We start from the raw sequence: 24,181 nt of genomic DNA, 5'->3' as shown, positions 1-24,181 counted from the left end.
GGTTCTTAGAAGGTGGTGAACTGGGGAACATAAAATCATTTAATGTGTATTTCCACAAACTTGGTTATACAACACAGAACAAAGCAGAGAAAAAACTACACAAAAGCATCAATGAGGTTTTTCCTTGCCCACTACAAAATGAAAGCTGTATTCAGCTGCATTAGTGTTATTTTGAGCTAGCACTCTCCCTTCCCATTTCTCTCATGAGAAAGAAAAGAACCAACCACAAGAAGTAATCAGGGAAAAAGGTAATGCTTTGACACCATAAAACCCCCAAAGCCAAAAAACTGCCAAATTCCTGAAAGCTTACAAAATGAGTCTGTTCCCAAGGCAAGCATTCCATGGCACCACCTGTCCAGGGCAGCCTGAGGGAGGAATACACCTGAAAAAGAATGATTTTGCATGAGCTGTATGAACTGCTGCTAACTGATCTGAGAGAGCTGTGAGGGAGGAGAGGGAAGAGGTAATCAGCACTACAGAGAAGGATCTAGAGGTGGTGGTGGACAAAAGGTTCAACACGAAGGAACAGTGAGCTGCAGTGGCAAAGAAAGCTAACATGATACTGGGTTGCATTAATTGGGGTATCACCAGCAAGGATAAAGAAGTCATTGTCCCACTCTGCTCAGAGCTGGACAGGCCACACCTTGAGGTTTGGTCTGTCCTGTGCAAGAAGGATATGGACAGGCTGGAAAGCATATAGAGAAGGGCCACAAGAATTACTAGAGGCTGTAGGAGGGAAGGCTGAGAGCTGGGTTTGTGGAGCCTAGAGAGGAGAAGACTTAGGGGTGACCCCACTAACACAAGTACATAAAGGGTTGCTGTCATGAGGAGGGAGACTCCCTTTGTACAGAGTCCCATGGCAAAGACTGGGAGTGATGGGCATGAGCTGCTGCTGGGGAGATCACTACTGGATGCCAGACAGTTTTTTTCTCATAATTTGAACTATTAAATACTGGAATAAACTCCCAAAGGAGGTAGCAGATTCCCCCACATGAGACAGTTTCAAGGCTCAGCTTGCCAGGGTGCTGGGCCAGCGCACTTAAACTCTATTCTTACCCTCAAAGGCTGGACTGGATGATCCTTGAGGTCCCTTCCAGCCCAGTATGCTATGAAGCTACAAAATGGTACCAATGGCTAACTCAGCAGATGGTTTTGGTGCTCAGCATCATGGACTCAAACTTAGCACATGGTTTTGATGCTCAGCATCGTGGGCTCAAACTCAGCACATGGTTTTGATGCTCAGCATCGTGGGCTCAAACTCAGCACATGGTTTTGATGCTCAGCATCGTGGGCTCAAACTCTGCACATGGTTTTGATGCTCAGCATCATGGACTCAAACTCAGCACATGGTTTTGATGCTCAGCATCATGGACTCAAACTCAGCACATGGTTTTGATGCTCAGCATCATGGACTCAAACTCAGCACATGGTTTTGATGCTCAGCATCATGGACTCAAACTCTGCACATGGTTTTGATGCTCAGCATCATGGACTCAAACTCTGCACATGGTTTTGATGCTCAGCATCATGACTCAAACTCTGCACATGGTTTTGGTGCTTAGCATCATGGACTCAAACTCAGCACACGGTTTTGATGCTCAGCATCGTGGGCTCAAACTCAGCACACAGTTTTGATGCTCAGCATCATGAACTTCAGGTCTATGATTTATCAGACCAATGTGAAAGACCCCAACCCCCAGCCAAGGGAAAACTCAAATCCTTTTCTGCAGATCCCTGATTTCCAACAAGCCTGACAGGCTTTGGTTGCGTGGAGCAGCTCACGCTCCCCACCAGCACCAGGAAACAGGAGAAGGCTGAAGAGGAAACAAAAGTTAAACCAAACCATTTAAAAACACAGTAGTGTGACAGATTTTATTTCACTTTTAACAGTACTACATGCTTACTACTGCTAGGAACAGACATGCCTCTTTTTTTTTTGTTGTTTTTTTTTTCTTGTTTTACTCTTTTGGGTTTGGTTTGTTGTTGGGTTTTGGTTTAAAAAAAGAGAAGAAAAAAAAATACAAACCCCAGCCCTCTATTAAATGTTGACCTAAAGCTTGCTGTGCCTTGGAAATCTGGCCCAGGATTTAACTGCATGAATTTTTATTTAAATAGAGAAGTATTTCAGGTTGAAAATAAGACAAACACAGGTGAACAAGAAAGTTAAATTACATATTCAGTTCATACAAACATCTCTTACTCTATGCACTAAATCCTGTTAATTAGCTGAGATTCGTGTTTCAAAAACAAATCTTAAAACACTTAGGAAACAATATTTACAAATTATATAAATAAATCCTAGGTCACTTTTACATTAACCAATGCCACAAAACCAGTCACCTTTCTGCACTGCTTGTACTGAAAACGTTCTTGTTTATTGATCACAACCCAGTTTGCAGTATAAAGCGTGCTCGCTTACATCCAGGTGGGTTCAAACAGGAGAAAGGAAGGGATTGGTTTCAAAAGGAAACAAAACTCTATTAGAAATGCTCGGAAAAAAATCAAGGAGGCTTCTTCATCTTGGGTTCTGCACAGTTTGCAGTCGTTTTTAGAAGTCCCTTCTACGGTATCTGCCTTGTGAAAAGGTCATCTCCAGATGGCAGAGACAGGGTTTAGCACGGGGGGACTCGGCACGGTGCTCACACTTCACAAAGACCTTTCACCAGGAGGGAGAGTGGAATGTCAGTGGCCAGCACAAGCCTTTACAACATTTAACTTAAAAGGCAGCATTTAGAGAACTAATCACAGACTATACACATCTTGCACTGAACAACAACCAAAAGGACTGGAAAATATACATTTAGGAAAAAAAGAGACTGATGGTCTTCCATTACCTTTGTTACAATTAATGCTTTTCTCCTTGTCTTTTGTTTCCAAACCAGCATCTACATCACCAACAACTCTAACTACCTTTGCCTTTAACATAACATCTGCCAGGGAGCTACTGCAGGTGAGAAATGTAGAATGAAAGGAGAGAAACCACTGAGTTTTCTATGCAAACACATGAAAATATAAAGCCATACAGATTTCAAAGTGCCATGAATACCAAATTCAAGTGATGGTTTATAGCATGTAAGAAAGCAGTGAAATGGAACTTGCTCTATGGGTTGCCAAGCCCTTCAGCTGCATCTTCCGTTTCCCCTTTGGCTGCTTTGGTGAGAACTTCCATCCATTTCATTTGCAGCTCTTCATCTTCTGCACTGAAATAAAGTGTTTGCTGGGACTGGTGAAGCTTAAAGACATGCTTCACTTCGAACTTCTCACCAGAGCCTGGCAAGCTGACTTCATACCCAGGCAAAGGAACGGGGCGTGGGCTTCGGCCATCCTAAAGGAGAAAGAGCAGATGTAAAAATTCAGCCACTAATGGTCTTGGAACTGGGAGGAGCAGGGGTCTACTGTGCTGGGAAGAAAGATTTCCTCTTGGTGGGGTTAAAGAAACACCTGTTTCAAACTGTTCAGAGCTTGCTCTGAACTGGAGATGCATTACCCTACATGCATGGCAGGGCCACTAGACAGACACCCAGGCCAGGCAGCGGCCCCACAACTCTGCAAACTGAAGTCTAAGAGTGTGCTGCCAGCCCCTGGGTGCCAGAGCTAGAGCCTGCTACCCCTGCCCAGAGCAATGCACACGAGAGCAGCCCCCGGGCACACCTGCACTCAGCTCCTCTTTCAGAACTGTGGTGCTGCTCAGCTGCCAACAAAGAGAGAGCTGCTGGTTGCTGCTTTGCTCTCCTGAGCTAACAGGTTCTCCCTCATGGCAAGAACACTGAGCCAGCAGTGGCATGGCTGGGGAGCTTTGTGTCATTTCTCAGAACATACCCACCTTGGCACAGTGCCTTTCGAACCTCATGGGATGATTTAAGATTGGTTAGAAGGAGACAAGCAAGCAGAGCTCATTTATGAGAGACTACTGCCAGAGAAAGGATTCTGACATAAAAGAGAACGTCAGATTTTAAATCAATCAGTGAATCCTCTCAGAAGGTCTTGGGTTGCTCATGATGCTTTTCAGAGTTGTCAAGAAAGCAGATAAAAGCCCCAAATGGTGGTCACGTTGGAGGGGTGGTCAACACAGTGGGGCAGGAGCGGGCTGGATGGTCCCACTCAGAGCTGTGTCCCAGTGGAGACTGCACCGAGTGGTGTTCCTCAGCGGTCAGTACCAGGACTGGTGCTGTTTAGCAGCCTTGTCGGTGATGTGGGCAATGGGACTGAGGCACCCTCGACAACTCTGCTGGTGACATTAAGTTGTGTAGTGTGATCATCATGCTGGAGGGAAGGGGTCCAAAGGGACCTACACAGGCTGGAGAGGTCAGCTATGCAAACTTTGTCAAGCTCAACAATGCCAAGTGCAAGGGGCTCTGCCTGGGCTGGGGCAATCCCAAGCACAAATACAGGCTGGGTGATGAGAGGACTGAGAGTACTCCTGTGGAGGAAGCCCTGGGAGGTGTTGGTGGATTAAAAATTGACTATGAGACAACAATGTGCACTCACAGTCTAGAAGGTCCTGGGCTGCATCAAGAGAAGTGTGGCCAGCAGGCTGGGGGAGTGTATTCTGTCCCTCAGCTCTGTCCAGAGGAGACCTCATCTGGAGTACTGTGCTCAGCTCTGGGGGCCCCAGCATAAGAAAGACATGGACCTGCTGGAGAGGGTCCAGAGGAGGCCACATAGCTGATCAATGGTCTGAAACAACCTCCCCTGTGAGGACAGGCTAAAAGAGATGGGGTTGTTTAGCCTGGAGAAGGCTCCAGGGAGACCTTACAGCAGCCTTCCAGTACATAAAGGGGGCCTGGAAGGAAGATGAGTTGGAACTCTTTATCAGGGAGTGAAGTACCTTCCAACCCAAACTATTCTGTGACTTTATGAAACTCAGATTCTTTAGCATCCTTTAGAAGCCAGATTAAGTCACAGATCTAAAGAGGGATATAGCTCTCTAAGAGTTACATCTTGAGCACCGACCAACTCATCTGAAGGCACAGGGTGTGCCATGACCAAGCAACTCATTTCAACTGATGCCAGAAAAGCACTTTCAAAGGCAGGTCCCCTAACTTAGGCCTAAACCACACAGGCATGGAGCATCTCTAAGAAGCTGTTGTTTGTGTAGCAGCCTCCTAACAAAGTTCAGAAGGTGTCCCACAGAGTCATCCTTTTGTCACCTCATACTGAATGCAGGCTTGGCATATCTGAAAGGAGACCACAGCTCTGAGAACAATGGCCAAGCCAAAAATGAAACATCTACTTTTCTAACAGACTGAAGTAACTCAAGGTTCAGAAGCACTCACATCAGTGCAAAGACACAGACTGACTACAGGGGCAGAAAACACAGGAACTGGGTGTCTGCGCATTTCATTTACTGATGTGCTGCTTCTTATCGGTATGCAAAAGTGCCAGAGTCCATCTGCTCCAAGACCAGGGAGGTTCACAGCAGTTTTAGGTCAAAGACTGCAGAATTCAGTTCCTCTTTGAGTGTCAGCAGTCGTCTCAAAAGCAGCAGACAATGCCTAGGTCCTGACGCCACAGCCGTGCCCACACAAGCAGGGAGGCCTTGCACATGCGGCGCGGAGCAGCTCTGCAGATGCGGCACTGCTGAAGCAAGCAAACGAACACAAACCACACGAGAGCACATGCAAGCTCCACCACACCTGCTCCACTGCTCATGTTTTAGGAAAACAGGCACCAGGACTTGTCACATGTGGAACTGGAGGCTGCCCATGACAATGCAAAATGGTACCGTTGGTAGCCAAGGAGTGCAGCGCAGAGCACACCGACGTTCGCGTTGCACGTTGACACCTACCCAACGTCTGCAGACGCAGGCCAAGTAAGCAGACTGCCTTTGGTCCTGCTGCCTTCCTCCCTTCTCTTAAAATGATGCTTTTGCCACTTTCTCTGTACCTGCCTGATCCAAAAGGAAGGGATTTACAATTATCTCTCGATAAGCTGCGCTACTGACGCATAAAGGTGAAGCACTCGGCCTCGAGTCGCACCACACCCCCAAAGCAGATCTCTCAGTGGCATCATCAGCATCTATGCATTTCCTCTGCCACTGAGCCCTTCCCCTTCTACCCAGAGCCTGGCAAATCCAGAGGCTGTTTTGCACCCACGAGGAACTGGGCCCCACTCCTAGCACGTCAGCAGGATTTACAAGCCTTACAGGGAGCTGGATTTCATATTCCATTGTTAAAAGCCTGCTGGATTTGACTGGGTGGATTGGGACTTTTACAAACCGTTTCTGGCTGCAGCATGGCAGGGCTGAACAATACCAATACTGCACCAAACCAAGGCACTCAGTGCTAAGAAGAGCTGCACTCTAGGGGTGACTTCAACCATTCTCCTGAGACAGTGAGCGCGGATGTGTAACGCTGTCAGCAAAGGCACTGCGTGCTCCTCCTGACTGGAAGCAGTTCTTTCTCCAGGCAATCAGAGCAGCAGTTCTGGGTTGCTCTGTTACAGCCATCACCACTCCTGGTGTTCCAGATCTGTGCTCCACCACGCAGCAGCTCTGTTCCAGGCAGACATCCCACTCACACGTCTCTGCAGCTTGTAAGCTCTCTTACACAAATAAACAGAACAGCTCTCCACTGGTGGGCTACTGTAACCTTCCCCTGCTACTTTTGAACAAGCTTAGACAACTCCCAGGTTTCCCACCAGGACTCCATTCTCTGCCCACCTACAATCTAATGCCAGCCTCCTGTGATGCAGTGGTGTGCCATGGGACAAGGACCTGAAGGACCAGGAAAAAGGACAGGCAGAGTTTTGTGCAGGGTTAAAGCTTCACCTAAACAGGGCCAACAGAAAAGCCACAAAAGCACTTGTCTAAAACCCTGAGCTCAATCTCCAGCTCAGCAACTTGTTTTCAGGAGTAAATCATTCACACCATCAACAAGGGATTATTTTTTTTCCGAACTTATAAATCAAAATTTTCTCTTGGATTAAACTTGATATTTATTATCCAGCTTTGCTCTCACTATAGCAGAGTCACCCTTTGTATTTCTTCAAAATTCCTTACTTCTCTAGCCATCTGGGACTCCTCAGCTCTGCATTCCAAGTTCATACCAGCGCTGGGGAGGTAGCAGCACAGTTTGAAAAGCCAAGAGGAGGCAGAAGCTCCAGGCGGAGACCTTGGAGACAGACAAACTTCTATACTTGAGCTTGAGATGGTCTTTGCTACAAACAAACTCTTTTAATTCCACTCAGATAAACATGACAAACAGCTGCACAACTCCTGTCTCAGTCTGGGGACGGAGTTTCCATATCCAAATAAGCTGTGAACTTTATCCTCATACATAAAGCCTTAGTAAGCAAGACTTTGACCGTGAGCACTCAGAGGATGAATTTATTCTCCCAGGACAAGGACCCACAGCAGAAGAGCAGCTTTCTTGCTGTGAGTTGTGCGCTGCACTGGCACCCCTTCTGTGTGAGCACAGCTGTCAGGGCTTTCACTCTATCAGAAGCTGCAAATCCAGCATGGTTTGCTCCTCCCTCCCAGCTATTCTTTCTGTTCTTGTTAAAAAGAATCCCTCAACTTTCAGGCACTTACAGCCATGCTCCACTTGGTCTGTGTCTTGAGACCTTTAATACCATTGCTGGCAGTACTATACCCAAAGGGCACCTCTTTTTTTTTAGGCACTGAAGTGTTTCTTTGTAGGCCTAGGGAGATTTGTGAGATGCATCAAGGATGCACCTAGGGAAATAACATTCATGCACGAGTGATTCCCAGCTGCCGGCAGGAGAGAAGCTCTGGTGGAGTTTTTCCTCAGCAGTCAGTGTGTACTATGGGAACCAGAGCTAACAAGAATGTTAGATCAAAACCAGGGGATGGGATGTGCTTCATAATTCTTTGCTTCAGTTGGGTGCAGACTGAAGCAGCACATGAGCAGGAATGTCAGAGTCCTCAAGCAGGGATTCATTTCTGATGCTTACAGCCTCAGCCTGCAGCTGGTGATACCAAACAGCAAATCTCGGCTCGCCGTGTGGATGTGGGACAAATCAGCCTTGTCCTGGCAGCTTTCTGGCTGCTGTAGTGTGAGATTTCTCTCCAACTTGAGGATACCAATCACGGCATTTAATTGCCATCAAATCCACAACCAGTGCCAAAGGATCTTACTAATAATATCAACAGAGGCTCAGGATGAAATTTGGCAGGATGTGCAACAAAGAACACAGCATCTGGAGCACAGAATCTGCTCCACCTTCCAACTCTGGCTTTGCATGTGGAGGTCTGGAGAGTCAAGCACCATTCTGCTGTGCACTACCAGAGCAGACATCTGTCCCTGGGCTGTAACTTGTGTGGTCCCATGACAGCTGGCTGGGTGTCATGAGAAATCCTCTGTCTAGGTCCTAACACATATGAGGTGTTGCTTCTTCTCCACTTCTTGTTCTTCTCTCAGCTGACGCTCATTGCTCCTAGGTAAGCAAGGTCAAGGAATTCAGACCTCTCTTCCTTGGTTCCCACTCTCCTGCTCTGAGCTTGCAAGTGTGAGACACTCTGGCTCAGTCTTCTTGGGACACAGGGCTTGCCTCAGTCCACTGCTGAGGAGCAGCTTTCACCTCGTGAAGCCCTTCTCTCTGCTTTGCTTTTTACACCTTTTTTCTTTCCCTAGACTCTGACTCCAGAGGGATCTAATGATCAGGTTTGTTGCATTCCTTTTAGTGCTGAGGCCATTTGCTTCCCATCTTGTCATCTCAGTCATGCACCTCACCTGGTGTCTGAGGCTATTTGCTTCCCATCTTGTCATCTCAGTCATTCACCTCACCTGGTGTCTGAGGCCATTTCCTTCTCAACTTGTCATCTCAGTCATTCACCTCACCTGGTGTCTGAGGCTATTTGCTTCTCAACTTGTCATCTCAGTCATTCATCTCACCTGCTGTCTGAGGCCATTTGCTTCTCAACTTGTCATCTCAGTCATTCACCTCACCTGGTGAAGATGAATTGGAAGCTTACACAGCATGGGACTTGAATCCCAGAAGCAGCCAAGTGGGCTGTGTCTGGAGCTCCAAATTCAAGCTTTCAGTCCCTCAAGCACACATTTACTTAAAACTAGAGGTGTTCTTGCTGACAAGCAGACAAATGAGCATCCTTCCACAGATGAGGTGTAACTCTTGCTGAAGCACTCCACTTGCCATGGGGTGAGCTTTATTTTGATAGCTCCATAAAATCACAAGGAATATTTAGTTCCCAGCTGCAGTCATACAGACTGATGGTAATAAAGAGCAAACCCTTCATATCCCTACAATTACAGCATGATAATTGTAAGTTGAATGATGACAGATTTCTTCTTCCATTCCACCCAGGAGACAAACCAAAGCTGTAGATAAACATGTCAAATGGCAGATACAAAGTTGGATATGGGGGCTGTAATTCCAGCACTGAGGAAGCATGACTACTATTCTGAATATAGATATTCCTAGCTGTTGACTTTCACCACAACAGCACACTTCAGGGAAAAAAGGAAAATTCAAATCACAATAAATTATTTCAAGTCAAGACAAAAACCACATGATGCTACAACAGCTTCACCAAACACAATCTATTCTTCAGGCTGAAGAACATCTACATTTTCACCTTCATCCTCTCAACCCAGAACTAGGTTTAGAAAAGCAAAGCTTGAAGCAGCAACTGCAATATTCGCAGCTCCGTCCATTCACAGGAAGTGGTTTCCCTAACAGAGGGTAACAACACCTCTGAAGATACCTGTCTGAAAGCTCTGAAAAACAGACCATAACAAATTACCTTGGTTTGGCCCTTTTTGTTTAAAAAGTGGAAAACAAAGCTGTGAAGCTCAGACATTCACTCAGGTCAGCAGTAACTACAGATAACCAGGCCAGCTGACACCTGGGAGGCTTTGTGCTATCTTCAGAGCACCAAGTTCACTGTTGTTGAAACCAAGCCAAAACCTTTGCCCTGTTTCTCAGCTTGACCTATTTCAATTTGCTGTGTGTTAACCCTCATGAATATCATTTTACCTGGCTACTTGCTTGCAGATACAGGACAAGGGGTTCAGCCTTGGGGATGGTCACCCACATTTTGTACCAAGTCTTCCCTTTTTCAAGGAACTGGAGGTAGCTGCTGAAGAGGCTGTTTTCTGCTGCTAAGAGGCTTTGCTTCTGAATGGAAAAGGGGAAAAAAAAAGAGCAAGATTAAAAAAAATGTTTCCACTGATGCTAATGTGGGCAAAACACTTCAGTATAAAACACATTTCAGGCATCCTGAAGCAAATAATCCTGTAGGGCAAACACTCAATGGCTCATAACTGAACAGAAGTGAAACCATTACTGCACGCATCCATAAACCACACATGCCATGTAAGAGAGGCAGATGCTGAGCTACTGTTCCCAGTGGACATGAAGTTAAATTCCACTTCCACCAAGTAATTAAGATGATACAGCCAGTTTCTTACTTAGCAAAGCAGACTGGGAGACGATTTCAAGTGAATGCAGGTCTGTTAACAGACAATGCTGTGCACAAGTGCTGAATGACCTGAGTCAAATCAAAGAGCACCAGGGCAATAAAAAAAGGGATTGAAAAGAAGTATTATCTTCTGATAGAAAGCAAAGGAAACTAATTTCTTGTTCACATTAGACTTCACAGAAGTCTCCTGGGGATTTCTGGCATCTGTTAATAACATTTGTAAAGTGGCAAGCTCCTCAGCTGCTATTAAGCTTGTTAAGTTTAATGTAAATAGGAGGGAAAGGAAAAGCCCAACTCTGACCTTTTTTCTACGCCTACTGTCTTGCATTTTACCTGATCCTCTGAAGATTTAGCAGAAGGCTGGAAGGCTTGAGCATACGAGGGGAAAAAAAACCTCTTTTCCTAGGGTTTTGACAGTTTTCTGCTGTAATCTGCTTTCCCAAGTAAAGCCACAGGTCACTTTTCACTGCTTTGGTCTTTGGCTTTTCAGATTAACAGAGCTCTGGGCTGGGCAGCAGCAGGCTTTCACTTCACTGGCAAACTGCCCTGCTGAAACACTGCTAGAATGTTTATCATCACACCATAGACCATGTTCATGCAGATCAGCTGCCCAGCATCTGTAAGAAAAGCTGTAGTGTCTATTTACAGATCACCCAGCATCACCTCCATGCCTGGAAAGGTGATGGAGCAGCTCGTTCTGGAGGCCATCTGTAAGTACTTGGAAGAAAATAAGATTATCAGGAGTAGCCAAGATGGATTTACTAAAGGAAAACCTTGCTTGAGCAATCTGAGAGCATTCTCCACAGGCAGGACCAAATGGGTAAGTGAAGGCAGAGCTATGGGTATCATCTGCCTCAACTTCAGCAAGGCTTTTGGTGCTGTCTCCCATAACAGACCCACAGGCAAACTCAACAACAGTGGGTTAGATTATTAGACCATGAGGTGAGTTGGAAACTGACTCAACAACACAACTCAGAGAGTTGTGATCAGTGGTGCAGAGTCCAGCTGGAGGTCTGAGGCCAGTGGTGTTCCCCAGGAGTTAGAACTGGGCCCAATTTTGTTCAATATCTTCATCAATAACCTGGGCAAGGAGATTGAGTGGACCCTCAGCATGTTCACTGATGATACCAAACTGGAGGGTGCCTGACACCCATGAGGCTGTGCTGCCCTCCAGAGAGAGGTCCAGGCAGGCTGGAGAGCTGGTTGAGGGGAATCTCATGAAGTTCAGTAAGGACAAGCACAGAGTCCTGCAGTTGGGGAGGAACAATCACTAGTATGGACTTGGAGTCATCCTGCTGGAAAGCAGCTCCATGGAGAAAGACCTTGGAGTTCTGGTAGACAGCAAGTTCTGCATGGGACAGCAATGGGCCCCTGTGGCCAACAGGGCAATTATCCTGGGGTGCATCAAGAAGTGTGGCCAGCAGGTCTAGGGAGGTTCTCCTGATCCTCTGCTCTGCCCTCTGAGACCACATCTGGAATACTGTGTCCAGTGTGGGGCTCTCCAGTTCAAGTGCAACTTGCATCTGCCAGAGAGAGTCCACTGAAGGCTACAAGGATGACTGGGAGACTTGAACATTTCCCCTGTGAAGAGAGACTGAGAGCCCTGGGTCTATTTAATCTGGAGAGGAGAAGGCTGAGAGGGGACCTGTCTATAAATAACGAGTAGAAACTAGCACATGGGAGGTTCTACCTCAATACAAGGAGACACTTCACTGGTGCGAGGGTGCTGGTTGCCCTGGAGCAGGCTGCCTAGAGTCTCCATTAGCTGGGAGGCAGACTGATGGGGCTCCCACAGATGGCTTCCAGAGAGATGTTTTTCAAGGTAGGATCTTTTCCAGTATAGGCTGCAACTGTTCCCCAATTTTTCTTGCAGTGCATTTTTCTCGCAGTGCATTTTCCTCGCTTATTAGGGGGAAAAAGAGCTTGCACTGAAGTTAAATTTTCAATGTGTCAGTAGCTCTTTCAAGATCTCCCTCTAGGTCACTTCCCACTGAGATGAATGTCCTTTAACATGTGCAGTGACTTCTGGCTGCACTTCACAGGTGAAATAAATAACCTCCTTTTCTTTGAGGTGCCTCAGGAAGTATGTGGCAAGCAGCGGCACTCCCAGCCCTGCCCAGAGGCTAGGAAAAGCATCAGCGAGGGAAGCTTCAGTTGTGGGTGGGGATGAACAGAGCAGTTTGCCATCAGGAGTCTCGTTCTTGTGAAAAATAAGGGTGGGATGTGACCACTATCATGGCACAATGCTTGATGACATCTGTGGCAATTGTGGAGCCACAGCTCACACGTTATAATTCATCCTGGAGTAAAGAGTCTGAGTTACAGCAGCTTTGAGCAAGTTTCAGTCAATCTTGAGGGAGTTTTTCAGAAGGGTGCCAGGCTTTTGCAGCAAACATTGGTTTCAAGCACATTTTGACAGGACAAGGAGGGGTGCAAAACTATTTTCTGTACAGAGTGACAAATGGCACAACCCCACCTTATTTACTAAGCTTTGCCAACAGCTATTGTGCACAACCTGGGACTGGAAAAGCACCACCACATAAAGCACCCAGAAGCTTTTCCTCTTTCTTTTTTTTTGTTACTTTGAAAGCTGAAGCTTCAAAACCTTTTGTGCATCCCTGCATGATCAGATGATAAATGTTTTGTCATTTACAAACAGCACTCAGGGCTGCAAGCTACAAGCCAGAGGGTCAAATGTTATGGTGGGGGTAAAAAATAGCCAAACCATTTGTATTAAATAAACACATGAGAAAATAGAGAGACTCCCAAGGGCAGCTAACAGATGAAAAATTCCCTAGCCAAACGTTGTACCTCTGCAGCCAGTCTTTTCTTCTGTTCTCCAACTGCTTCCACTCCAGGGCTGCAGGGGCTTACTGCTAGCTGCCCAAAGCACTCCTTACACACCCGGTTGTGGCGGCTGTTGTCTGCCAGTGCCTTGAACTCGGAGCATTTTGCACAGATCACCTGTATTAGGAAGATGCTTTATTAGCCATTACCCCAACTTAACCCTTCTCCAAAGAAAGGGACTTAGAGAACCGTGGTTACTGAAGTAAAACCCAGAGAAGAGAGTGGTCAGTGGAATGCTTCCCACACTTACCGTCATGAATAACTGACAGAATCACAGAATTAATCAGGCTGGAAAAGACCTTTGTGATCACTGAGTCCAACCTATCACCTAACACCTTCTAATTAACTAAACCATGGCACTAAGTGCCTCATCCAGCCTCCTTTTAAACACCTCCAGGGATGGGCACTCCACCACCTGCCAGGGCAGCCCATTCCAAGGCAAATCACTCTTGCTGTGAAGAACTTCTTCCTAACACCCAGCTTAAACCTGCCCTGGCACAGCTTGAGGCTGTGTCCTCTTGTTCTGTCACTGGGTGCCTAGGAGAAGAGACCAACCCCTGCCTGGCTACAACCTCCTTTCAGGTAGTTGTAGAGAGCAATAAGGTCTCCACTGAACCTCCTCTTCTCCAGTTCCCTCAGCCTCTCCTCATAGAGCTGTGCTCCAACCTCCTCACCAGCCTTGCAATGCCACACACCTAACTAAAGCCAATAGCTGCCTTTTGGGAAACACAGCAACAGCAGGCAAGTTGCTTTGCTTTGCTTTTCTTGCAAGTCTTTATGAGCCAAAAAGGGCTGAATGTGACAAAGCCATCAGTGCTTTTTAATTGACAGCCTTAAAACGGTCTAGGAGGAAGTGATTTGCAGAGTAAAGGGGGCTGATGTTTCCTCAGCAGTTGGTAGAACAGAGGAACCCCTTTTAAGAAGACTGTCTAATGCATTACTCATTAACAACTCTGTCTGAAGCCAAACAAACAACTTTGGACTCCTTTCCCCAGCTGCCAAGAGCACACAGTGACACACCAGTCACATGTGAAGAGTGATGGATCTGCAGCTCTGGAACCTGTCTTCATGCTTAAAATGTGACTCTCCTACTTGCTGCTGCACAGCTGCTTCAGGGAGAACAACTGTCCTGTGGGTGCAAGGCAGGGCAGCCAGCCCAGTCTCACACCCATCACAGATTTACTGCCCAGTCACACAGCAGGAGCAGCTCTCATGTATGATCATGTGCTATGGTTTGCTGCACTGCAAGGCTGTAATTCCTAGGTGAAGGTAACTGCCTTAATTCAGCAAGCATTGCCCGGGCCTGGAAACAGAAGAAAGCTGGCATTTTAGAACCACAACAGTGTGTCCTAGAGACAAATCAGCTCCTGAAATGTGAATGCCATTGCCCTGTTAAATTGGAATGCCACTGCCCATCACAAAGCATGGCAAAGCCAACAGCCCTTTAACAACTGACTATTAATAATGCAATTCTTGTTATCTCTCTGTCCATGGGGAAAAGCTATCATTTAATTGCTTTAATGATCCTGAGCTTTGCAATGGAACGTGGTAAAGTTCCAGAAATGCATTTAATGATTTTACAAATTACTAATAAAAGCAAAGCCAGAAGGCAGAAAACCCCAACTCCAGTGCCAAAGCATCTCCTTTGCAGCAGTATCACTTCAATTGTCGAGACTGAGGTTTCTTCAAACATCTTGGTTCTCTCTTCAGCTGAAAATTGATCTCCACTTTAAATGAATTTAATACCATTGTTCTGTACTGGCTGAACACTGACTGGTGTAACTGAAGTCACAGGAGGCAGGTTTCAAGTCCTGTTATAGAAATCTCATCTTGGCTGTGGTTGTGATCTTTTTTTAACAAAGCTGAGGATTAAGCTGTCATGGAATGGCACTGGGGAAGGAGTGGATAAATGCCTTCAGTGATCTAGTCTGGAATCTCCAGGACTCAATTTACTTTGTTACTTCTCCAGCAGGAAGAAACTGCTTTGGTGCAGTGAATTCTTAACAACTCTGCTTTAGGGAAAGAAGAACCCACCTGTCCCTTATATTGCATGTTCAGCTATTCATACTAGAAAGATGCTGTGTGAAGAAGGCTGTCAGAAAGTCATCTTGTTCCTGCAAACAAAACAGAGGGGAAAACTCCCTCCCCAGCTACACACACATCCCTAGGGAAAGCATCACCTTTCCTTTCACCCACTGCAGCCCTGTGTTCCCCTCTAACAAAGTCCAGATGAGGCTGCTTCCACCAGTTTTGCTCTTGTTCCCCAGTTTGCAGGGAGCAGAGCAAGTGGGAGGACCTGCCACAAATCTCTCCATTTCTGAACTGAAAAATTAAAGACTTCTCCTCAACATCCTCCAGAGAGTGACCTAAAGAGCTGGGTGCACTGCGATACTTACTGCCCCGCACTGCTTACAGTGGTGCCGCCTCTTGGTGATGGAGTTGAAGCTCTCACTGCAGCTCTTGCAGGCCTGCTTCTCCTTCTCTCTCTTGGACTTGGAAGACTTCCTACAGGAATCACTCTGAAAAGAAAAGTACAGTTGTGTGATTTTTTTTCCCCCCAATTCAAACAATTCACAGAGTTCTCCTGCTGACAAAGATCCTTCCTGGGCTTCACACCACTGCAGGAAAGAAATCACAACTGCTCTGCTGACAGGCAGCAGCTGGATGGTGAGGCAGGCATGAGGTGTTTCTGAGGTGGCATTCTGTGGTTTGGGACTGCTAAAGCAAATTACTCAAGTCCCTCCCTGCCTACTTCTGCCCTTACTGCCACTGAGTAACCTCATCTCACTCCCTGTTGGTAAGGAGGAAGAGAGCTTGGCTTGGGGTAGCGTGGCTGGGAAGCTGCCTAGCAGAAAGGGACTTGAGGGTTCTAATCAACAAGTGGCTCATCCAACCTAGACCTCCCCTGGCACAATTTGAGGCTCTGTCCCCTTGTTCTGTTACTGGTTGCCTGGCAGAAGAGACCAACCCCACCTGGCTGCAGCCTACCTTCAGGTAGTTGTAGGCAGCAATGAGGTCACCCCTGAGCCTCCTCTTCTCCAGGCTGCACACCCCCAGCTCTCTCAGCCTTTCCTCACAGGGCTGTGCTCCAGGCCCCTCACCAGCTTCATTGCCCTTCTCTGGACACGTTCCAGCACCTCAACATCTCTCCTGAATTGAGGAGCCCAGAACTGGACCCAGTACTCAAGGTGTGGCCTGACCAGTGTTGAATAACTTCCCTTGTCTTACTGGCCACACTGTTCCTGATACAGGCCAGGATGCCAGAAATGCCCAAGGACTGAGAGGAGCAGCCAGAAAAGCACTGTGCTCAGAAGCCTCTTCTCCTCTTACAGCTTGCTGGGTATTTTGCTCTGTCTGGGCCAGCAGATAGAAGCTAAGCCTGTGTGCAGATGCACAGCCTGATGAGACTCTTAGATGGGCAGAGGCATGAGCAACAAAGGGGTTTCAAATATTTTTCTTCTCATAATGCTTATACAGCTGCTTCTTTTCCACTTACAAGCTGTACATCAGGAGACACCCATCATAAGGCAGACATCAGCTAACACTTCTGGGGACACTGAAGATGTGTGAAAAATCAATTTCCATCAGAGTGTATTTTATACTTAACAATGCAGCAAAGCTGTTTAGGTTAGCTCTCTATAAGCCAATGCCACACATGCAAAGTCACACACAAGACAATCTTCCACTGGTTTGTACTTTCCTTGTGCATTCAGCAGGTTGAGCATAAACTGTGCTGGCAGTGCAGCAGCCACAGAGTGCTGTACAGCCAGCAGATCGCCTTCCTACAAGAGAGCTTCACTGCTTTTCGCTCTTCCTAACAAGTAACACTGAAGAATGCCCAGCAGACTCTTCAGGAGACTCAGAAGTACCACAGGAAGATGCTGGTTTTCTGACCACCACTACCACCAAGTGGTTTGCATGTGGAAGCTCTTAAGCACGAATCTACTTGCTGGTGCACTCACTGAGCTGTTTCTAAAGGAATCTCATCACACAAAATCAACATTTGCTAAAGGTAACATCTGGACTCCCTGCCCACACTGCTGTCACCCCTTTGCAGCAGCAGAAGATCCTAGAATCAGTGGCACAATTCTGGGCATTTGGAGCTTTGTGTTTTTGACCAACTCCATTTTTATTTCAGAGATTAATTTTTTCTTCAAACAAATAACTTCAGGAAATGTGTTCAGGATTTGTGTGCCATGCAAATCACTGGCAGCTACTTACAATCAGCTAACAAGGTGAATCTGTATTTTTCTTAATGTACATTTCCCCAAGAAACAAGGCTAGCAGAAGTTTCCATCCAGTATCAAACACCTGCAAGCTCACTCAAGCAACTGGAACTAAAGGGACAGGGACACCGACTGCAAAACTGACTGCAAATCCATAAAAGACTGCTGGAGAGAAACCTGAACTGTGAGCAAACAATAAACAGCAAGAGGCAGACTCATTGCAAGCAGGTGGTTTTAATAAGCTCTTGCTTGCACAGGGCAGGTTGCTGGGCTGTTCAGCCACTGCTCTGAAAGGTGTAGCAGTAAGTTACAAGCCTGCTAGGGCACCCCTCTGCTATTAGAAGGGTCATGCTAATACATCATATCCCATAGCATGTCTCAGCAGAGAAGGGGTTTTCTGGTGGCTGTTTCTTCTTGTTGGGTCTTTTTTTTTAACTACACTCAGCTGATCTGAAGGCATTTCCTGAAAATCTGTTCTTTTCAGAAGACATTTTAGAAGGAAGAGATAAGATTGCTAAAAAGTAGACCTCATTAAGAATTAGGCATCAGAGAATCACAGAAACATTCAGGTTGGAAAAGACCCTCGAGATCATCAAGTCCAACCATTAACCCTACTCTACAAAGCTTACCCCTAAACCATATCTCCAAGCACCACATCCAAACAATCTTTAAACACCTCCAGGAGTGGTGACTCAACCCCCTCCCTGGGCAGCCTGTTCCAGTACCTGACCACTCTTGCTGAGAAAAAAATTCTCCCTAATATCCAGTCTAAATTTGCCCTGCTGCAGCTTGAGGCCATTCCCCCATTCTGTTGCTAGTGACCCGTGAGAAGAGACCAGCACTAACCTCTCCACAACCTTCTTTCAGGGAGCTGTAGAGAAGCTCTGGTTTGACTCAGCAGCAGTCATAGATATTGTATAGGGCAAAACAAAAAATACCTTTACAAATACATTCTGCTTTTGCAGCAGCCAGAGATGCACTGAAGTGCTACCATCTCCTCCTTGGTATTGACAGAAACATGAAAAGCATTCTGAAATAAACATTCACCTACACTAAGGTCTGGAGATGAAACCCTGAGTATGAGTATCAATCAGCTAGGTCTCCTTGTCTCTCTTTTTCCCCTCTTCCCCCAGGTATTCACAGTGTAGCTTCCTACCAGAATTCAAACAAACAAAACACCACTCTGATGCTAGAAATGTGCCAACCAGCTCTTGCTCAGCTACAGGCCTCCTGAATAGCCTCACCCACACCTTCAGCATGTATCTGGAACAAGATGATTCAAGTTCACTGATGGTGCAAACTCTGCAAACAGCTGGGGGTGTAACTTAGCCAGCAACAGCACAGCTGCAGCAGCAGCCAGCAGAAGAGAAAGCCATGAACTGAATGCTCACTGATTTTTCCTTCTCCTGATACAAACCAGACAAAACCTGTGCCCTCCCCCTCTTCCCTCCTGCCTTCTCTACCAAAAGTATTAGCTTCAAACTACTTACCCCTCCAAATGCACCAGCACCATCTGCTCCTGGCATTGATTCCACTGAGCTGGTGCTCGCTATCTGAGGGAAAGAGAACGACACAGAGCCACGTGAACATGGACATTCTTCCTACAACAAATCAAACACTGAGGAAGGAAAAGTTTGCTTTTAGCCCCTCAACTATCTGCTGGTGAATGCACTTTAAGTGCACATGTACCAGACAGCCTCAAATGCTGGCTGGGGTCTGAAGTGGGTGACTTTAGAGATGAGCCTGCATTTTGCTGCAGGGTGCCTGATCCCCAGCAGCACGGCAGGAAGCAAATGACAACGCTCTGCTGGGGCTTTGTACAGCCAGTGGCTTCTGAGGAGCAAAGTGTATTTACTCCATTCAAACAGTACTCAGCTCAGCCCCTCTGAATTGCAATACATCACTCAGTCACTGCAAACTGGCTTCTGTAGACCTCTTTGCTATCTACAACTACCTGAAGGGAGGTTGTAGCCAGGTGGGGGTTGGTCTCTTCTCCCAGGCAACCAGCAACAGAACAAGGGGACACAGTCTCAAGTTGTGCCAGGGGAGGTCTAGGCTGGATGTTAGGAGGAAGTTCTTGCCAGAGAGAGTGATTGGCATTGGAATGGGCTGCCCAGGGACGTGGTGGAGTCACTGTCCTTAGAGGTGCTCAAGACTGGGTGAGGCACTTAGTGCCATGGTCTAGCTGATTGGATAGGGCTGGGTGCTAGGTTGGATTGGTTGATCTTGGAGGTCTCTTCCAACCTGGCTGATTGTATGATTCTATGATTCAACATGTTCAACACATCTATATGTATTCAGCACACACACAGAGTAAATAACAAGCTTATGTCCACCAAAATCCCAGGCTGTGTCCTAAAAAGAAGACCATCTCAGCCATCATCAGCCCACAGGGAGCTTGGTAGCTTACAGCAGGCTCTCCGAGTATTAGATTTTGTGCTAAATTCTCCTGCTACTCAGGATTCTCTTTCGAGTAGACACCATCTCCTATTTCAAGGTCATCCATATCTCCAGTGCATTTTGGCACTCTAGCTTCATTCCACTTGAGAGCAAAAAGGTTTAACCTCTGTTGTCAAAAAGTCTCCACTGCAGCTCTGAGTAAGCAGCCAAATTGAAGAGAGGTTGTATCTCTTTATATAGTCATGAAATCAATGGACTGAGGAGAACCCTGGGACCTAGGACTGTGCCACCCCCACTGCAGTTCCTCAAGGGATACACCTTCATCAAAGGGCAACACTGTGTATTTGACTCCAGCCAACTGCTTCTCCCTCTGCAAGAACCCAGCAACCTTGAGGTCTTCACAAGACCTCTTCCCCAGTCCTGTGGAAAGGAGTTTCTTGCACTGCAAATCCTAACCAATCCAGCTACTCAGATCCCTCTGCCTAGTAAAAAGACATCTGTGTGCTGTGACACAGCACTTGGAAAAGGAAATGACAGAGGAAAAGGAGTCTGAAGGAGATACTCAGAAGACCCCCAGCAAATTTAGGGACCAAATTTCTCTAGTTGCCTGTTACAGTCCTGTGCCACTTTGATTCTTATTTGCAATAATGTGCCACAACTCAAATCCTCTCCACTCTAATCTGAAAAAGACTTCCAAAAGGGATTCTCCCCTTGATGTCACCATCACCAGTCAAAGCTTGTGAGATCTGCTATGGAGGGGAATGGACATTCAACATGCTTGTCAGAACCACCCCAGAGCTAGGGGAGTGGAACAGAAATGGGGTAGGAAATAATGACGACAAAACAGGGTCTGAAAGGCATGATTTAACCAAAGTCTCAGATCTAAGGGATGCCACTTCCACACAGCTCAGGTCTTTGCAGCACTTTCTACTGCCAGCTTTGTAATTATGCACAAACTGGGTCTTTCCCCTATACCATAAGCCTCCAACTCTTCTGAGACCAGGCAGTGGTAAAATAGATCCTTTTCTTTGGGACTATTTTTAGATGGCTTTGAAAAAAAACCCTTTCACATAGCCTTGAAATGCTGCAGATGAAAATAGAAAACAGGGAAATGAGTGTCCTTTGCCTGAAGGAACTAAGCCACAAAGAGACCTTGCAGCTTCTGAAAAGGCTTCTTTAAAAGACCACTGCTACAGTCCTCCTACAGAGGACAGACAAGCAATGACTCTGAACATTCACTTCCTGACATGTGAGAGTTTATTAATTGCTGTAGGTTACTGCACAGCCCTAATTATTGTAATTTTTTCCTCTAAAGCACACTGCCTACTGTTCCAGACAATGGTAAGTGTACAGGATGCTGCCTACAGCAGCATATTGCTGCTAGGAATGCTCTCAGCACCTGCCCAGTCTCCCTTACACAACTACCATCAGCCCTCTGTAACTGACAGCAGCGTCTGCCATCTTCAGGCATAACATTACTTCTCAAAGGTGACTGTCTAGAGAAACTAAGCTGCTAAAAATGCAGGTTACCTTCTAGCATCAAAGAAATAATCAAGAAGCATGTTGCATTAATACCTCAGCCAGGAGCTACCCAGACTTCTGCTCTGCCTGTCTTCTATGCACCAGTAGAGCATGAACACATGGCCATAAAGCAATGCAGAAGCAATCTCTAGTGGCATGTACAAAGCAAGGTATCAGTAATGATGAGCAGACACTGTGACTTAATTGGACAGAAAAAACTCTGCTTATTGGTTTGCCTATTAGCAAAAGATTTTTCTCCATCAGAACCATGCTGGTTCTGAAGGCAGACACAAGTTTAACTTCTCCACAGCATTTTGAGCTGATCATGAGCAGTAAGCTATGACATCACCTCACAGTGGCTCCTTCCTGGCTGCTATCAGCAACAGGATCCTAGGCTCTGCAGAGGTTTCTGAAGATCTCTGCTATCAGTTTAATTAATCCTGGGATGGAAGGAATATCTAATCTCTGTCCTGAGCCCCTTGGGAAATCAGTCAGATAAAAATCCAGCACTGCTGAGTCACAGAACCAGACCTGGGAATGCAGAGGTTTCAAAAGTGGTTAGGTACAAAAAAGAAAGTAAAATATTTAGAAGGGGGGAAAGCAGAGAGAAGATAAAAAGCTTGTCAAGTTCAGTTTCTGCAGATTTCTTCTCTCCTTGTGCTCCAACACCTACCATGCTCACTGATGAGAACTTTGTGACATAACGGGCAGGGGAGCCAACAAGGAGAGGTGCACTGCTGGAAATAGTGCTAAGGACCAAAGAAGGTCTGGCTGGGGATGTGAAGGCTAAGGCAGCCCTTCTGCAGTGCCCATGAGATGGTGGAGTTCAGGAAGCAGCAGGGCAGTCAGTAAGATTGCAGCCCTAGGCTTCAGGAGAGCCAACGTTGGCCTCTTCAGAGACCTCTTTGGAAGAAGCCATGGGTTACAACTCCAGCAGGGAAGGAGGTCCAAGAGAGGTGGTTAATATGCCCCTGCCATGCTGGAATTCTGTGACTCTGTGATGTTTCAGATCCTTTTAAAATGCATCCCTCACCTTTCAACTCTTCAAAATTGTAAGAAAAAAAGAAATAATCTCAGAATGCAGAGATGGGGAAAAGTAACAAACAAAATCTTCCAGGCACACAAATGTCATCCCAAACAGCCACGCACTCCAGCACTGAGCAATCACACCTCCTGCCACCTGTGGCAAATGAGGCACCAGCCTGGAAAACAGGACTGAATTACCCTGAGTGATTTATTCCATACCTGCATGCTTGAGTAACTGTGACTGGTATGCTTTTGAGAGCCAGAGAAATGGAGTTGACTGTAGTATAATGTAACAGGAAGAATCAAAAACAAGAGCACTGTGTTTTAAAATGAGTTGTATCAGAATAGTTTAACCACTGCTGAATTAGGGAGAGGGAGAATGAAACACTGATACTTACTGAGGAATCAGGAAGATGCTCCTCCTCTTGAGAAAAAGAGCTGTTGAAAGCTCTAAACGTCTCACTGTTCTGTTTGTGCTTCTCAATTGTTGCTTGAATGACCTGAGATGCAAATTCCAGCAAAGATGAGAAGAGTCACAAAAGAAGCCTTGGAAAAAATCATCTCATAGGAAGATGGAAAGGATGAAATAAAAATGAGAACTTAAAAACCTGACTGGGAGCAGTGGTGTCAACTTACTAACTAAAACTGAAGTCTGCTATCAGAGTCAAGTCAGACTAACAGAATACACAAGGCTCAGGCTCTTCTCTGGGTAGCTTGAGGACTGTAGGAAATGGGAACCTATTGAAAATCAGCCTCAAGTCAGACTGACTCGAATACACAAGGCTCAGGCTCTTCTCTCAGCAGCTTGATGACTGCAGGAAATGGGAACCTATTCAAAATCTCTGTACACTGCCTAGAGGCACTGGGTCAGCAGTGGGACCCTAACTGTGGATCCACATTTCTCCACCACCAGCCTTCTCAGATTGGAGTCCACTGCTTCCTCACACAGCTACAATCCTTCCCAACCCCCAAAAGGTCATTTCGAAACCAGAAGGTGCTGACTGCACAGAAATTTCCACCCACATCAGAATTGCTTTGTGTTTACCTGAATCCACTCCCTCTTCTCCTCTTCTGTCCTGTTAACACAAAACAAAAACATCATTTTGCCTCCAATATTTTCACTAAGCTCACTTCACATCTTTAGAGCCATCGAGATTGTAGCTTTGCTATCCACTGTATTATAAATGTCACTAATCATTACTGTCCTCACTTACTAACAAACAAATGTTGAAAGTGTCTGAATTATTAATCCAAACAGTTAGCAATTGTAGGTGGAACCCACAGGCACTACTATAAACACCACAGGCATTCAGAAAAGCAAACCTAACTGGCACTTGACCACCAACTTTGGTCACCCTTGGGTCTTTAACATCCTCTATTGTATATAGGTAAGTTACACATCTCTGATGCCCATCCCCTGATTTAAAGCTGGCTCACACTAGCACAGCCATAGCCTCTAGATCATAGATCTCTATGTAAATATTCACAGAGCTCCAAAGATGGACCAAGCACCATACCTGGCTTGTAGCTCCAGTGATCTCTTTTTCCCTGTTATGGAGAATGTGTGAGTCACGTTTTGCTTGGCAATTTCTTGGACCTGTGAAAAGAACAGGTCAGCTTCTTACTGGTCTCCACTCTTCCAACCATTGGTAATGACTTAAAAAAAAAACAGTTCTTTGAATTGATAACAAGTTGCCCATGGGACAGCAATGTGCCCTTGTGGCCAAGAGGGCAAATGGATCCTGGGGTGCATTAAGAA

General features: G+C 46.2%; 1 protein-coding gene across 4 annotated transcripts in view; it reads right to left on the bottom strand.

Annotated features, from left to right (window-relative positions):
• Positions 1 to 1,845: 1,845 nt before the first annotated feature.
• Positions 1,846 to 24,181, bottom strand: part of FGD3 (FYVE, RhoGEF and PH domain containing 3) — a 94,936-nt gene continuing 72,600 nt past the window's right edge. Inside the window, exons 12-20 of one of the 4 annotated variants that reach the window (XM_064156271.1) lie at positions 23,940 to 24,019; positions 23,468 to 23,498; positions 22,821 to 22,922; positions 18,966 to 19,028; positions 15,646 to 15,768; positions 13,214 to 13,366; positions 9,958 to 10,098; positions 5,789 to 5,886; positions 3,147 to 3,325 (exon numbers count right to left, since the gene is read on the bottom strand). In XM_064156271.1, coding sequence (XP_064012341.1) covers positions 3,247 to 3,325; positions 5,789 to 5,886; positions 9,958 to 10,098; positions 13,214 to 13,366; positions 15,646 to 15,768; positions 18,966 to 19,028; positions 22,821 to 22,922; positions 23,468 to 23,498; positions 23,940 to 24,019 — 870 coding nt within the window. In that variant the 3' untranslated portion in view covers positions 3,147 to 3,246. Of the gene's footprint in view, positions 3,326 to 5,788; positions 5,891 to 9,957; positions 10,099 to 13,213; positions 13,367 to 15,645; positions 15,769 to 18,965; positions 19,029 to 22,820; positions 22,923 to 23,467; positions 23,499 to 23,939; positions 24,020 to 24,181 lie in introns of all 4 variants that reach the window. The other 3 variants (XR_010305165.1, XM_064156270.1, XM_064156272.1) reach the window with 3 other exon arrangements.

This window comes from Pogoniulus pusillus, chromosome 16, assembly GCF_015220805.1.
Source record: "Pogoniulus pusillus isolate bPogPus1 chromosome 16, bPogPus1.pri, whole genome shotgun sequence".
Lineage (NCBI taxonomy): Eukaryota > Metazoa > Chordata > Aves > Piciformes > Lybiidae > Pogoniulus > Pogoniulus pusillus.
The sequence above is the reverse complement of the archived record's forward strand: the minus strand, read 5'-3'. Positions and strand labels throughout refer to the sequence as shown.